Genomic DNA, 15,309 nt, shown 5'->3' on the forward strand with positions numbered 1-15,309 from the left:
CTGCTCCACTCGCACACCCACCGACACGCTCATGACGACGGCCCTGTGCGCCTCGCCTGCTGCACGCATGAGGAGGGGCCGCGACGAACGGCGCGCTGAGGGAGCCGTGACGTGTGGGCGTGCGACGAGGGCCTGTGGGGCGGAGCACACATTTCTTTCCCTCTTGTTTTGTTTCTTTGCGGCCAGGGCTGGCAGACACCCGCGGCGCCACACACACACAGCCACACCCTGCCGCCGTGTTTTTAAGGATTTTTTTTTGCTTTGCGTGTGCATTTCTCGCGCCGGCAGTCCCTTCGGTGTCGGCCTCGTGAGCATTTCTTCTCCCTCCTGATGATTTTTTCTTTTGCTGCGCTCACTCTCCCGATGGAATGACGCGACTCCCGTCATGTCTGCGTGCTTCTCTCAGTCCCCACACACACGAGTGACTGTGCTCTGCGGGCCGCACTCGCACGCCGATGAGAGGGCTGAGGGGAGCAGCAACACGCAGATGACCCCATGAAATATAAACGATGTGCGGACACGCAGAGGGTCAGACGGTTGAAAGACATTTAAATATCTTTTTAATTTTATTTTCGGACAAAATATGCAGACAATTTCTGGAGCAGCACGGTAGTTAGGTACTTTTTGTGTGTGTTTTTCTTTTTCTTTCTTTTTTTTCTGTTATTTGTGTGTAGCCGTAACAGAGGACTACTTTTTTCAATTTTTTTCTTTTTTTTTTCTTTTTTTTTTCCAAAGTGTGAGGTGTGGAAGGGTGAAGATGAATTTTTTATTATTTATTTTTATTAATTTTTTAATGAATTGCCGCTGCTTGGGCTGCAGTGCGATATTGTGAGCCTGAGCAGCTTTTTCTCTTTATTTCTGCCATGCACTTCTGCTGTACATTTTTGTTTGTGCGTCCCCTCACATGCTCCGCTCCTGTTTTTACTTCTTTGCCTCATGTGTCTGCAGGCACACACAACCAAATACACGCACAAAATGCACATTTCATTTGATTTTGATGCTTCTTTTGTAGCGTGTGCTGGCGGTTGTGGGTGGCGCCTGTTCTCTTCTTCCGTGGGCGTGAAGAGAAGGAGGAGAGAGGAAGCGCGCACCGCGAGTCACTCTTTCTGCGGGTGTGATGCGCGCGGTGGTCTGCGACTGCTGTGGAGGGCCGCATCCTTTCGGTGTGCGCTTCTCCGCCGTTGTGCCGTGCGTTTGCGCATGTCATTTGTTTTGCGCGTGCGTGCTGGGCATGTTTTTCCGGAGCGTTGGGCGGCCACCATCTGTCTATGGCGGTTTGTGTGAGTGAGGACGTGCGGATGAGGGTCAGGGCGTATGGAATGAAGGAATGGCTTGAGGAAAGGGGAATTTGATTTGGAGGGTATTTGGACCAGATTCATTTGGCTGCGGTGGACACATGCACGACGGATGCGTTCCCGCATAATGGGGGAGAATGCGACAGGATTTTCCGAAGTGGCCCGTCAATGCAATTCGGGTTTTATAGCACTGAGGCACAGTGGTCTCCCTGCAATGGCTGGTGACGGCCTCTAGTGGACCGGTGTATTTATGCTGCTGCTGCTGCTCGAGGAGGCGTAGAAGTGCGATTTGAGGTGAGTGGCGGAAGGGCCACACATCCCGCAGTGACGGTCGTCGTTGGCCCACCGGGTGCCTCTGAAGGTTTTGTTGGATGCAACGTCCTTATGCCCGTCTCCGGATGGCGACATCCCTGATGCAGTCAATGAACGGGGCTGGGAGCGACGGTGAGACGCAAGCACGTGTGGATGTTCGGAGCGGCCGGCGCACCGCACGCTGAGAGCATGGCACGGTGAGGGCCGGACCTAGAAAAGGGACACCGCGTGGGACGTCAATCTTCACTGCAGCGACCGCCACCGAATTCGGATTTGCTCGCATCTTCTGCGGTCCCTCTTCCTCCCCTCACTTCTGTGCCGAGGACTCTGCCGCGGGATCCAGCAGCGCGATGTTTGGCCGCAGGAACATGGCCCGAACAAATGCTTTGTGGGAGGGGGATGTGCACTGCGACGAGAAGGAAGAAAATGTTGCGAGACGACCACCACCACAAGACCGGAGTGAAGTTGTGTTTTGTCCACTTGCGCGAGGGCAGCCTGCCACCTGGTCGGTTAGGAGGATTATTTTTTTTTGCGTCGTTGCGCTCTCTTTTTATTCCGCTGCGTTTTCTTGCGGACCTGCGAAGGGAGATTTGCAAGAAATTTCTGCGAGGCGTCCATGCCGTCGTCGGAAAAGCGGATTTCCCCTTGAAAAACGCTACTTTTTGAATTTGTTTTGGGCGGGAAGTTCCTGTCGATTCAACGCGACTTTGTTTTGCGGATTTGATGCGTGTGTTTCCGAGCGGTTCGATCAGTGCTCCCAGCCCACTCGGATGTGGTGTGCGCGTCGAAGTGAAGGTGCCTGCCAGCCGTTTTATTGCCTCCCCCGCTGTGGCTGCCGCCGCTGCCTTCCTCTCTTCCTGAGGTCCTGCGGCTTCTTGACAAGATGTTTTGGAGAAGGCGTTGCCGCTCTTATCGTCCATGGTATTTTGATTCTGGTGTCGCGGTCAGGAGAAATTGAACGAGAGGGTTAGCTGCCCTCTTGTTTTATTTATCCTCTCTGCCTGACGGCCAGTTCTACAAAAACGTGCTTCTCGGCACCTCAGTTGGTGCTGGGGGGTTTCTCACAGTTGTCACTGGCAATCGCATGCGCCAACACTTCTCTGCTCCTTTTCAGTGTGGCATTTTTTTATTGATTGACGGACGCCATTCTGTCCGGCGTGCCACTTTGATTGGATTGTGTGGGACTGCTTGCCAACGCCATCGGAGAAAACAGGCCGACTTTTTCACGTATTTAATTGCCACCTTGCGCGCAGGTATTTTTTTCACATGTTCTGTTGATGTGCAGTCAAACAGCGAGGGATTTGGAACTATGCGTGCGTGGAATTCTTCCTGCCATGTGAACTGCGGGCAACACCGAGGGGCTGTCACTTTTACTTCGCAGAGTTGTTGTGTCTCTTTGCAGGGCTGGCAGGGAAATTCCATGCAGCCTGCTACTGCTGGTGTGTCCTCAAATGTTGTCACTCCATGCGAATAATGTGCTTCATCGAGTGAGGGTGTTGATTGGGTTTGTGTGCACTCTGATTCTGTTTGCTACTTTGTGCGGGCACGCAACACTTGAGTGGTGGGAAAATGGAGCGGGGCGATGCACGGCCGCGTCCCGCCCAACGTTCATTGCACGATGGTGTGGTGCACATTGTGGTGCTGGCTCTGCGATGTGACTGCGGTCCCCTGCGCGGCAATGGTGGTGGGTAGAGGAGAGTGTTGACCCGCGGCGGGACGGTGGGATCGTGCCTCCTTTTCTCTTTGTTCCTTCCCTTTTGTGAAGGTGTGCACTTATTTTTTGTGTCAGTGATGGGGCAAACAGACCGACAACGTGAATAAAACAAAATAAAAAAGGGCGATGGTGTGGCGGTGTTGTGGCCGATTGCACGCCTCGTTGCTGCGGGGGCGGTGGGCCTCGGCTGCTTCACCGACAGGCGTTGCAGTGCGGCCGCATGGCGCACCGACCACCGAGCCGTGCGAGTGCCACGCCCAACGCCATTGGGACTGCGGGACGAAACAGCCGCGAGTGTCCTTTGGAGCCAGCGGCACCTGCTGGCCGCAGTTGGGCGGTGCGAGTGGGATGCCTCACCGCACGGGTGTTGTGATGGCACCTCGCCGTGGCTCTTGTGATGGTTCCGACGCTGCAGCTCGACATGCGGTGGGGAGTGAAGTGTGGCCGCAGTGGACCATGAGCAGCACCGTAGAGGAAATCCTGCAGGAGGGAAACACTAGCAGCACCAACGTGAGGCTGAGTGATTTCCTTTGGAATTATGTTGGCGGTAGGGCGGCTGTTGATGAAAGACTACAATGTGACGATGGAGGTGTTTGTTCAGGAGCCGGATGATTACGTACAAGACCAGCAGCTTCTTGAAGAAATTATTAACTTCACTGCGCACCAAGCGCTGGAGGCCATTACTAAGCCTCTTCACGAAGGTGTGCTCTCTCTCGGGCAACGTAGGGACTATGAAAGAAAGGATACGATCACTCCTCTTGCAAGGGGAATACCAAACGGGGTACTCACGCAGGTACTGACAGAAGCGAGGCGGGAGGCAGAGGAAAGCTAAGACGAACGCAAGAAATGAAATTTACCATTTCCACTAATATCGAGGACGTACTGTTTAAATGAAGGGTTCGCGTCAATGAAATGAAGCTGAACGACTTTCTTACGAGGGAACTGGACGGCAGGGGCATTGTGGACACCAATCGGGATGTCTTGCTGGAGGAGTTTTTCAAGGACCCCACGAAGTATATCCGTGATAAAGGAGCATTGAACGAAATACAGGCATCAGGCCATTATTTGAGTATGAAGCGAGCTGTAAAGGGTGAAGTGATCTTCGATGGGGATATACGCAAGCTTTGCGATAAGGGTGTCAACAACCTACCGGAGTGGTCATTAGCTGCTGCGGAGGTAAAAGCAGCTGTTCATAACTCCACTAAACATTTCTTGGATGCGGCTGCCGAGGAGGCGAGGAACCCAACGACGACGAGCGCACCGGAGAAACTGGAAGGATGCTACGAGTCTGTGCACAATGCGGGTGGAGCCATGCGGTGGAACTTCCGGACGGCGTGGAGCGAAAGAAAACGGGGACGGGAATGGGGTGCATGAGGGGAGGCCAGAACAGTCATGGTCGTACAAGAAAGCTGACGACGCTATCGAAAAGAATGACGCTGTGCAGCAATCCGGTGCAGCACCTCCCGTGTTGATGGTGCTCGCCTCGGAGAAGGGATGGCCGTACTCGCGGAATACGATGCAGGATCCTCCTAAGGACGTTTTTGTAAACTGTGAGGTGGAGCGAGTGTGGCAGATCGTTAAGGGCGATCTAACCGCGTGGTTCAGCCCCCACGGCGGGACCGACTTTAAGCCCAAGCGACGTGTGTTGACTGGGACGCCCGGGATCGGGAAATCGGTGGCTGTCGGCTCGTACCTCCTCTACCAGCTGCCGCACTGCGATGCGGAGAAACTCCAAGTGGTAGTCCACTGTTTTGGTGGACGAGATGCGTACGTGTCTGACAAGACCACCAGAGCGGTAACAAGATACGGCGATGAGGACATGTGCATCTCGGAGTTGAGAAGTTTGAGGGGACATGGGAGGAATGTGTATATTATCTACGATGTGGCAAAGAAGGGAACGCCGCCACCGAGACATTTTGCGCCTACTTCCGGATGGGGCATGATTGCGGTGTCATTCCCAAAGGTAACCAACTATGATGAGTGGGCGAAGCAACTACAAGCCGCGCGAATCATCGTGAATTGCCCCGACGAGATGGATGTGAAGGCGATGTGTGCGCCTGGATAACGCGTGATGAGACTAAAGAGAAACAAGCGGAATACTGGAAAGAGGTCAAAAAACACATGTATCTTTTGGGACCGATTCCACGTCACGTCTTTGATGAGGAGGCGTTTAGGGAACGCTGTGGAGCGGTGAAGTTTGCATTGCAATCGATCAACGAGGTAACTGTGAAAGAGTACTTTTCACGGGGAGGTGAGTCGCCATGGTATTCTGAGGATCCGTCCCACAAGCCTGTGAAATTTGTTCGGGAAATATACGCAGGCGGTGTGATCCTTTTCAATGCACCGATATCTGATTGCCTCGAGGAACGGACATTGGAACGTTTCCCACGTGTAACAAAATAAAATGGCTTTTTGAGGCTGATGTTGGCGTCGAAGGATAATATTTTGCCAATGTTTTTTGGATGGTTTGCTTTGAAATCGTTCACGGAGAGTGCCTTTGTCAGGGTAATAGCGACGAAACTCACGGAGTTTGAGCCGCCAACAGGACGTCAAGCAAAGCCCTGCGTTTTGAAGTTGGCCCCTGAATTGCATCCCAAGGGAGATGAAGGTTTGCTGCCGAATGAATATGAAAAAACGATCCGTAAAATAAAGTACGGGGTGCTGTGCAAACCGTGGGCCACAAACTTTCCGCTGGTGGACGCCTTTTTTTCTCGGAGTCCAATCCAATGACGCTGGTTGGGCTGCGGATGAATACGACGGGTGGGCACCACACGACCGCCAGCACTGTGCGGCAGTTCACTGAGTGCGTGGCGGCATATTTTAGTGGTTGGGAGGAGTTATCCCGAGACATGTCGTGGGAGATTATTTATGTGCAGCAGGCAGACAGCACGCCGATGACTGGCTGGCAGAGATGTGATGTCGACAATTCCAATAATGCGAGCGACGAGAGCCGTGAGACTCGGTGTTCTGTGAGGAAGAGGTGCGCCAGTACATAGCAGCAATATCGTGCAGAGACTTTAGAAGAGAAGAAGCTTTCCGAAGTGTGCAAAAAAATAATAATGATAGGAAAATAGATTAGGAAATTGAAAGTGAACGAGTCATTTTGATTTGTGGTAAAAAAAATTGTGGAATTTATGTATTTTTGGATGCTTGTGTCTGAGCATGCGGTGCGGGTGCACCATCCCCAAGCAGCAGCACCGCACACAAATGCCAAAATGTCCAACGCTATCGAATTTAAAAGTGAAAAAAGAAATTGGGGAGGGAAAGGGATTGTTTGGTTTCTGGTGAAGAACATTGGGTGATTTCTATATGTTATTTTGATTGTGTGCGCATACGAGGCGTAATTGGAGAATTGCCCCGGTATGAGAGAATCATTGTGGCTGGCGGTGTCACGGCGTTACTGCATTGTCCATTTCCTTCTATTGTGTTCGAAAGCCCATCACTAACAGAAGCATCTTTAAGGGATGGACGACGAATAAGTTCTATTGAGGAAATGATGCGCTCCGTGTGACCGCATGGAGTGAGGCTCCGTGTCATGGCTGGGTGAGGATCCGCTCCTGCGTGTGGCTCTTTGGGTGATTGCTTGCTCCGTATGCGTTGTGTGCCGGCAGCTGGCTGTGGCTGTATACCGTTGGCCGTGGGACTGAACTGGAGGCGGTGGCGGTGTGTCTCTTCTCGTTCTTGTCCATTGTGGTTGATTGCTGGCGGTGTGTGCGTTTGTTGTATGGAGGGCCGAATCCTCTCACCCGCGGACTGACGGCACTGCGATGGTGTGTGTGTGTGAGGGCTGGTGTGGAGTCGCCGGCCAGGGCGAGGGCCTTTGGCGATGCTTTTCCCGCCTGTCTTTTGTTCCTTCCGTGTGTGTTATGCTGCTTCTTGCTCTTTTCCCCTCTCACCCTCTTTTCCCCTCTCACCTTCTTTTCCTGTGTTCCTGCGTGGAGTGGCCGCATGCTCACGGGCCATGTTGATTGTGAGTGCCTCTTGGCGGCATCCATCTCCCTCTCTCCCTCTGCCTGTCTGTCTGTCATTCCCTGTTGGGTGTGGCGTGTTGCACCGCGTGAGGGCTGGCCCGCACACACCGACGGTCCGCCGTGACGCCTGTGATGCTGCTCTTTTCTGTGGGCGATGGTTCTCCGTGCCGTCCCTTTCGGATTGTCTCGTGTCCCGCTCTCTGCGTGGGTGCTCTGCTCTGCTCCTCACTGACTTTTCTGGTGTATTGCCGCTGTTACTGCTGTACTCTCCACTTCTTGAACACAGACACGCTAGGAAAGAAGGAAAACAAGCGCTAATCGCTACTATGAAATTCGAGGGCTCTGAAAGGACCAACAGCACACACACCGCCTACACACACATATTTGTATGCTCTCACGTGTTGCTGCAGTGAAGGCACCCCGCACACACAACCGTCGCCGCGTGACCGGATCCAGCGGAAGGAGGAGGGAAGGAAGAGAGAGTGAGCCGCAGAGGCCCAACATGTCCCGGCATGTGTTTACTTTCGCGGTGCTGCTCCTCCTCGTCGTGATGGTGTGCTGCGTTACTGGAGTTGCGCGTGCCAAGAAGGTGGGTGATCCAAAGCCTACGGTTATTTTTGTACCATGGGAAACGAGGGTGTCTTCTGGCGCATTTGAGAGGCAACAGCTATGGAGAAAATGGTTTCAAATTCTTTATTGGCCGTTTTCTTTTTGAAATACTATGGCTTAATTGTGGGTATTGCCAAGGCCAATTAGGGAGTCCCTTCTAGTGCCAGTGTTGGCATTTGGTCAAAGTACGTGAGTTTTACACGGGAAGAGTGGAAGAGAGGAACCGCAGCGGAGAGCGTGACGGACTGGAGGACGGTCATTGCCGTGGAACGAAGAGAAGAGGCGGTTCACGCGTCTCAATTGAACGGTCCCAAGGCGTTGACGAAAGACGGCAATATTTTTCTGCCTGTGGAACGCCTTCCTGCGAAAAATGCCAGCGCGATTTTGGAAACTCCACACATTTGGGAGCTTGTGCCTGTTTTGGGTGACGTTTTTGGTCTCCAACGATGTGGGCAAGCGCATCACGTGGGGTGCTGGGAGCCTTTCCAAGGCTGTTGTTGACTCTCAGCTACGAGCGAAGTCATGGAATGGGTTCTGGGGTATTGGCGGCAGGGGCGTGGTGGCGAATGGCACCGCGATTGTGTTTCCCCTTGTGGCTGTGAAGGGGGACAACACAAAAGTCTGCAACATCATCCATTCGAAGGGCTGTGGCGGGAATTGGGGGTTCCCTGCGGAGGGTGTTGCTGACGGGATTGCGCTGATCCCGATCTCTTTGAGTGGGAGGGAAAACTCCTCATGGCCGCCACGCATGGAGGCCATGACGGGAAAGTACATGATTCCGGTGAAATGGGGGAGGAATGGATGTAATTCGGCGGAGCACATTCGAATGTCTTGAGTGAGGCCTTGAAGAGTGCTACGACTTGTGGCCGACTCGAAATTGTGACGGCATCCATCGAGGGGAGGAGTGTAATGCTGCTTGCTTTTCCCAGGCAGAATAATATTCGGAGAGCCACGAGCGTGTTGCGTCTTTATATGACTGATATGAATCGATTTTACCCCATTGGACCGTTATTTGCTGATGGTGTTTCTAAAAACTCAGATACTCTGCAGTACAAGGGTGGTGAACTGTTTGCCCTGTACGAGTGGAATGCAGGACAAGGGCGTGTTGTGCTCGCACACCTCACTGAGCAGCTGGATGAAATAAAGACTGCGCTGAGGAATTGGGATGCAGTCGAGAAGAACGTCGCAACACCTTGCACTTCCACCAGCAAAGAGGGAACCGCATCCGACGGTGCCTGCAGCACTCCTATGCCCACGAATGGACTGGTCGGATATTTGTCCAACGAGGGTGAGAGGGATTGCTGGGTGAACGAATATCTCGCGGCGAGTGCCACGGTGATTGGGACAGCAACGAAGGTTGAGGGCGGTGCGACGTTTGAGGGGCCTGGGGTGTGGGCAGAGTGGCCTGTGGGTAATCGGTGGCGGAATCAACGATTCCACATTGTGAAGAAGGAGTTCACTCTTTTGGTGACGGCGACGATTGGGGCGGCTCCTGCAGGCAGCGGCAGCGCCATTATGGTGGCTGTGGGTGGCGCTGGGAGTGTGAGGATGGTGGGACTGTCAGTCACGGCGGACAATAAGCGGTAGGCGACGTTTGACGGTGAGGCGGGAGAAGTGCAGCACGGGAACTGCGGGCTGGAGAGAACGTACCGGGTGGCATTCGTGCTCCACAACGGCATGGGCACCGTGTGCGTGGGTGGCAAAACTTTGGGGAGCTCAGCAACGACAGTTACACGTGGGGCGCAGTTGCTCGACGTCTCATGCTTCTACGTTGGAGGTGACGGTTGCAGTGGCTCAGGCTGCAGTTAGGTGACGCTGGCGCATTTCTGTCTGTGCAACCGCCCAGTGACCAGGCAGGAACTACAGATGCCCCTTTTGCGTGGCAAGCAGACTGAAGCGGGTTGCAAGGAGGGAAAAGCGACACTGCGCCCGGTAATTTTTTGGCCAAACTGCCACAGGATCCGGGCATTGACGCGGCTGCGGGGGAAGCGGTGCCAGTGCCCGCCAAGGGGGAATTTTGCGCGGGAAACAGCACCACTGATGTCAATGGCTCTACTGTTTTATTGTTCCCAAAAGGAATTTGTTACGGCGCCGTCCATGGGTGTGTGCCTTGGGCATTTTCTGTCTTTACTTCAAGGAGTGTGTGGGGAATTGGCATTTTTATGAGCCGTAGAGTGTGGTTGTGCGATCTCTAATGGACCGTACGTGCCGCTTTTTCCGCGTGTTTTCTCTGCCTTATTTTAAATGATTTGTTTTTATTGTCTGCTGCTGCTGGTGCACGGATGGGATAGTCAGCAGCCCTTCTTTTCCTTTTTCCGTCCGATGGTTAATTGCCGTGCACTGTCACGAGTGAAGTATTCTCCTTTTGTTTTGTTTTTTTTGTCCACAGCGGTGCCAGCCTTACTGCTGTGCGTCCCACGGACTGCACGAAGTGAGGATTGGAGGAACAGGCCGGATGCCGCAATGAAGTGTGAAGAGTGTTTTGTGGGCTCGTGGAACAGTACGATCTGTTTTATTTTTGATTTTATTGTTCTTTTTTTTGTGCAGGAAATATGTACGTACAAAAACACATGGTTGTTTTTGCCGCATGGCACATGAAATGAAAGTCGTGCATCATCATTGTTTTATTTTTTTACTTTTTGGGAGCCCTGCCGGACTCTCAACTCTGTTGTTGTGCGTCTTTACTTTTTGGCTTCTGGTTTGCAGGGCGGTTTGTGTTTTTTCCCTCTCACTGATTCCATCTGCCTTATGGTGTTGCTGGGATGTTGTTGTTGTCACCGTGCGTGGCGTAGCAGCCGTGTCTCTCCTTTCCTTTCACTCTGCGTTGACGGGGAGTTAGTTTGTGCTGAAGGCTACACGCAAGTAACAGGAGTGATGGCGATGATGATGACTGGCCGTGTGCTGCTGGTGTGTGCCCTCTGCGTGCTGTGCTGCGGTGCCGGCGGTAGGTGTGACGAGGAGAAGGCAGGCCGTGGGAGTGGTGGTGGACCACCGCTGGGATCAGCAGAACTTGAAAAGTCTCCAGAAGAGACCCAAGAATTAAAGGTCGGACCAACAGATGTTAATGGAAAAGTGCCACCCACATCTTCCCCACATATAGAGGAAGCTGGGGGTGAAGATAGTGATGATAATGAATATGGAGAAGAAAAGGATAAAAAAGGCGAAAATGAAAAAAATAAGGTACAACTCCAGACACACGAGGGTAAAAATAATGAGGGAGCATCCCTACCACCGCCACCACCAATACCATCGGGAGACCCAACAGCAGAGCGAGAAAACCCACAGAATTCAAAAAAAAAATAACGAACGAAGCCACGCCGTCAGGACCCAAAAAGGGCTCAGAAGCACCGGAACCGCCTTCAGGGGATGCTACACAAGGACAGCACAGTCATGACACAGACACAGAGGATCCGACGAAGAATGCAGCAACCGGCAGTCCAGCAGAACCAACAACATCATCTACCTCTACAAGTGGCAGCGGAGATCATGTCCAGAATAAAGCAGAGGAGAATGATGCTCAAAGCTCTGAAGGACAACACGACGGCCTTGAAACTGGCAATACCAACGTTGTTCCAACACTCAGTGAGACAGCACCACAAACAGCAAAAACAATCACCGCCACTCAAACAAATCATACGACGAATACAGAAAACAGTGACGGCAGCACCGCGGTCTCCCACACTACCTCCCCTCTTTTGCTTCTTCTTGTTGTTGCGTGTGCGGCTGCTGCTGCGGTGGTGGCCGCGTGAGAGTGAGGGAGAGAGAGCCGTGCACCGCCCGCACACACACTCGTCTTTCACTCACTCTGTGTGTGTGTGTCCCCTTGCATGGACTCTCGCCCTCACCTCATCCCACGAAGCACACACATAATGTGCCCATTGTATATATGCATGCACACCCATGCATGCCCGTTGGTGCTCTCTTTTGCACGACACGCACCGCTGCCGTCCTGCCTGGCTGCATGGGCGGAGCACCGTAACTGTTTCTGTTTTGTTTTCATTGCATTGAGTGGGCGACCTCTCTCTCTCTCTCTCTCTCTCCCTGTGTGTGTGTTTTGCTTTACGGGAGCAATGAGAGTGTGTGCGCTGGTCGTCCCACGCTTCGGCTTTTTGTTTTGTTTTTCATTGTTTTGTGGTTGAGTGCACCCATTCTGCGTGTGTTTGTGTGATGATATGAGGAATTTGCGTGTGTGCTATCTGCCTCTCTCTGCCGTTGCTTTTTTTGGACTCTCTTGTGCCTCACAGCTGCTCTGCAATTATAGGCGCTGACACACACGTACATTATTCTGGCATCAGCGGCCCTCGCGGGGAGGGAAGACGTGAGTCCGCAACGCGTCCCGGCGAGGTAATGCGGTTGTTATTTTGGCGGCGTGCAGAAAGTGGATTGTGTGGCATTGAGGGTGCCTGGGATGAATGTCTGTTGACTCTCTTCCAACAACTGTACGTGCCGACGTGTCACTGCCGCCGTGAATTTGGCGACGAAAGATTCTTCGCCTGTGCGGGGTGATGTGCGCCTGTGGCGGTTGAGAAGCGGGTGTGCTGGAGGAACCAACAGTAACATGACCGGCGACAGCGCTGTATTGCTGCGAAGGGCAGTTGTGCTCTTTTGCGTCCCGCCTGTTGTTATCGTGTGGGCGTCGCTCGATGTGTGCTGACGCGTGAATAACGACACACCCGCCGTGACTCCTGCTGGTGGTGGTGGCAGTCGCTGTGTGTTTCCGGTGCACTGTTCTTCCGCCTCGTTCCGTGTGTCTGTGTGCGTGAGTTGTTGTTGTTGGGAGTGACTGCGGCGGGGATGATGGTGCCACTCACTGTGGATGGGTGACGGTGCTCATTTTTTTTTTTAATTTATTTATTTCTTTATTTCTCTCAATCACTCACGAAGAAAGCAAACAAGCGCGAATCTCTACTGTGAAATTCGAAGGCTCTGAAAGGAACAAGAGCACACACACCGCCCACACACACATATTTATATGCTCTCACGTGTTGCTGCTGTGAAGGCACCCCGCACACACAGTTATCGCCGCGTGACCGGATCCAGCGGAAGGAGGAGGGAAGGAAGAGAGAGTGAGCCGCGGGGGCCCAACATGTCCCGGCGTGCGTTTACTTCCGCATTGCTGCTCCTTCTTGTCGTGATGATGTGCTGCGGCACTGGTGGGGCTGCACTCGCGGAGAATGCGCCAGGTCAGGAACCTTCACCGAGTCCATCTTTTGTTTGGAGAGACACGACAGCTGATGAAACAGTGAGTTTGCTCTATGCTCCCAGTCTTGTTGGGTTGAATGGTGGCGTGTTTGCCGTTGCCGAGGCGCAGTGCAGAAGTAATGGTTTCATTTTTTCTTGCATTGCTTCACAATTTATAAAGTTGGGAGACAAAAAGCCAAAAGACCTGGAAACAACTCAAGTGAAAACAGAAGTACTGCAGAAATGTTATTCCGATAAAGAAGGGGAATGCCTCTTCGAAACAGCAGTTCCGACTGATATCCAAAACCAGCCGAGAGTACATGTGGGCCGACCAACAACAGTTGTGGAGGGAAATGATATTTACATGCTTGCTGGAGTCTACATAAATGAATATGTCCCCAGTTGTAAAGTGGATGCGTCTGACGCGGCTCCATGGGGTCTTTTGCTGGTGAAGGGGAACGTCAGTGGTAATGAGGAAAATGACCAAAGAATTTATTGGAATAATACCCTCAGTATCCCCTGCAATGTTATTGGTGAAAATGACGACTCGTTGACAGGACACATTGGCGGTGGTGGATCGGGTGTTACGATGAAGGACGGTACGCTTGTGTTCCCGTTGGAAGCCGTGAAGAAGGATGACACAGAAAAAGATGGAAAGAATAAAAATGTTTCGCTGATAATATACACCTCCAAGGATAATAATGATTGGAAGCTGTCGAAGGGGATGTCTGCCGATGGCTGCAGTGATCCCTCCGTCGTGGAGTGGGAGGAGGGAAAACTCATGATGATGACTGCGTGTGATGATGGCCGCCGCAGGGTGTACGAGTCCGGTGACAAGGGGGATTCGTGGACGGAGGCCCTCGGGACACTCTCGCGCGTGTGGGGCAACAACCAAAAGCGACATGAGTGGGGCGTTGGAAGCGGTTTCAGCAAAGCGACGATTGAGAACAGGGACGTGATGCTCGTCACTCTGCCGGTGTATGCCAAGAAGCACGAAAACGAAAATGAAAAGGGTGAACTCCATCTTTGGCTGACGGACAACACGCACATTGTTGATATTGGGCCGGTATCCGGGGAAGCTGAGGACGTTGCCGCCAGCTCCCTGCTGTACAAAAGTGCTGGAAGTGGAAATAATAATAATGAGGAGTTGATTGCACTGTACGAGAAAAAGAAGGGCGGTGGGGAAAAACCATCATCACTCGGCATGGTCTCTGTGCTTCTGACTGAGCAGCTGAAGCAGGTGAAGGAGGTGCTGGTGACCTGGAAGAAAGTGGACGAACGTGTCTCCAAGCTGTGCCCTTCAACTGCTGCGACGAATCCCTCAACTGGCAATGGCTGCAGCACTGTTAAGATCACGGATGGGCTGGTTGGCTTTTTTTCCGGCAACTTCTCTGGTAACACATGGAGGGACGAGTACCTCGGGGTGAACGCTACAGTAAGTAATAAAGATGGTGGGGTGGAGAAAACGGAAAATGGCGTGACATTTAAAGGACGTGGTGCGTGGGCGGAGTGGCCTGTTGGCAAGCAAGGGGAGAATCAGCTGTACCACTTTGCGAACCACAACTTCACTCTTGTGGCGACGGTGTCCATCGACGGTGAGCCAACGAAGGAGGGTTTTATTCCTTTGATGGGTGTGCGTGCAGGCAGTGACGGAGGAACGAAACTTATGGAGTTGTCGTACGGCAGCGGAAAGAAGTGGCAGGCGCTGTGCAGTGACGGAACAACCGCGGAGCACAGCAGCACTTGGGAGCGAGATACGACGTACCAAGTGGCCATCGTGCTACGGAACGGAAAACAGGGCTCCGTGTACGTCGATGGTCAGCGTGTGTGTGAGAGTATGCGAAGTAAATTGGAAACTACAGAATCGAAAGGGATTTCCCACTTCTACATTGGAGGGGATGGAGTCAATGCAGAGAACACAGCGGGTGACGAAGGTGTGTCTGTGACTGTGAGGAACGTCCTGCTGTACAACCGCCCGTTGAAGTTTACTGGTGGGAGTGCCGATTTGGAAGAAGATATTGCATCACCCTCTGAGGCTCCAGTGGAGCAAGCGGCCTTGCAGCAGTCTCGAAAGAAAAGTGAAGAACAGCAAGTGCCGGCAGTTTCGAGCTCCCATGCCGTTGGAGAAACAACAGGCGACGGCGGCATTGTGCGTGGGAGCGGACTGCTGCCGTCGCTTCTTCTGTTGTTGGGACTGTGGGGGTTTGCGGCTCTGTGAGGAGTGACT

At 52.8% G+C, this 15,309-nt stretch overlaps 1 protein-coding gene and 3 pseudogenes across 1 annotated transcript, besides 6 other annotated features; all 4 read left to right on the top strand.

Moving 5' to 3' along the window:
* Positions 1-15,309: part of a sequence feature (areas not merged during assembly with more than two copies in the genome that could not be assigned to a particular haplotype) that runs on past both edges of the window.
* Positions 701-729: a microsatellite.
* Positions 761-795: a sequence feature (AT_rich).
* Positions 1,116-1,298: a repeat region.
* Positions 3,641-6,397, top strand: Tc00.1047053510377.270 (annotated as a pseudogene).
* Tc00.1047053510377.300 lies at positions 7,681-9,942 on the top strand (annotated as a pseudogene).
* Positions 10,776-11,651, top strand: Tc00.1047053510377.310 (annotated as a pseudogene).
* Positions 11,919-11,944: a microsatellite.
* Positions 12,734-12,766: a sequence feature (AT_rich).
* On the top strand, positions 12,874-15,300 carry Tc00.1047053510377.330 (trans-sialidase, putative; the record flags this gene model as incomplete). Its single annotated transcript, XM_816210.1, has 1 exon — positions 12,874-15,300. The coding sequence occupies one exon, from the start codon at positions 12,874-12,876 to the stop codon at positions 15,298-15,300; it is 2,427 nt and encodes an 808-aa protein (XP_821303.1).

The sequence above is a fragment of the Trypanosoma cruzi genome, genomic scaffold (assembly GCF_000209065.1).
Source record: "Trypanosoma cruzi strain CL Brener 1047053516725 genomic scaffold, whole genome shotgun sequence".
Taxonomy (NCBI): domain Eukaryota; phylum Euglenozoa; class Kinetoplastea; order Trypanosomatida; family Trypanosomatidae; genus Trypanosoma; species Trypanosoma cruzi.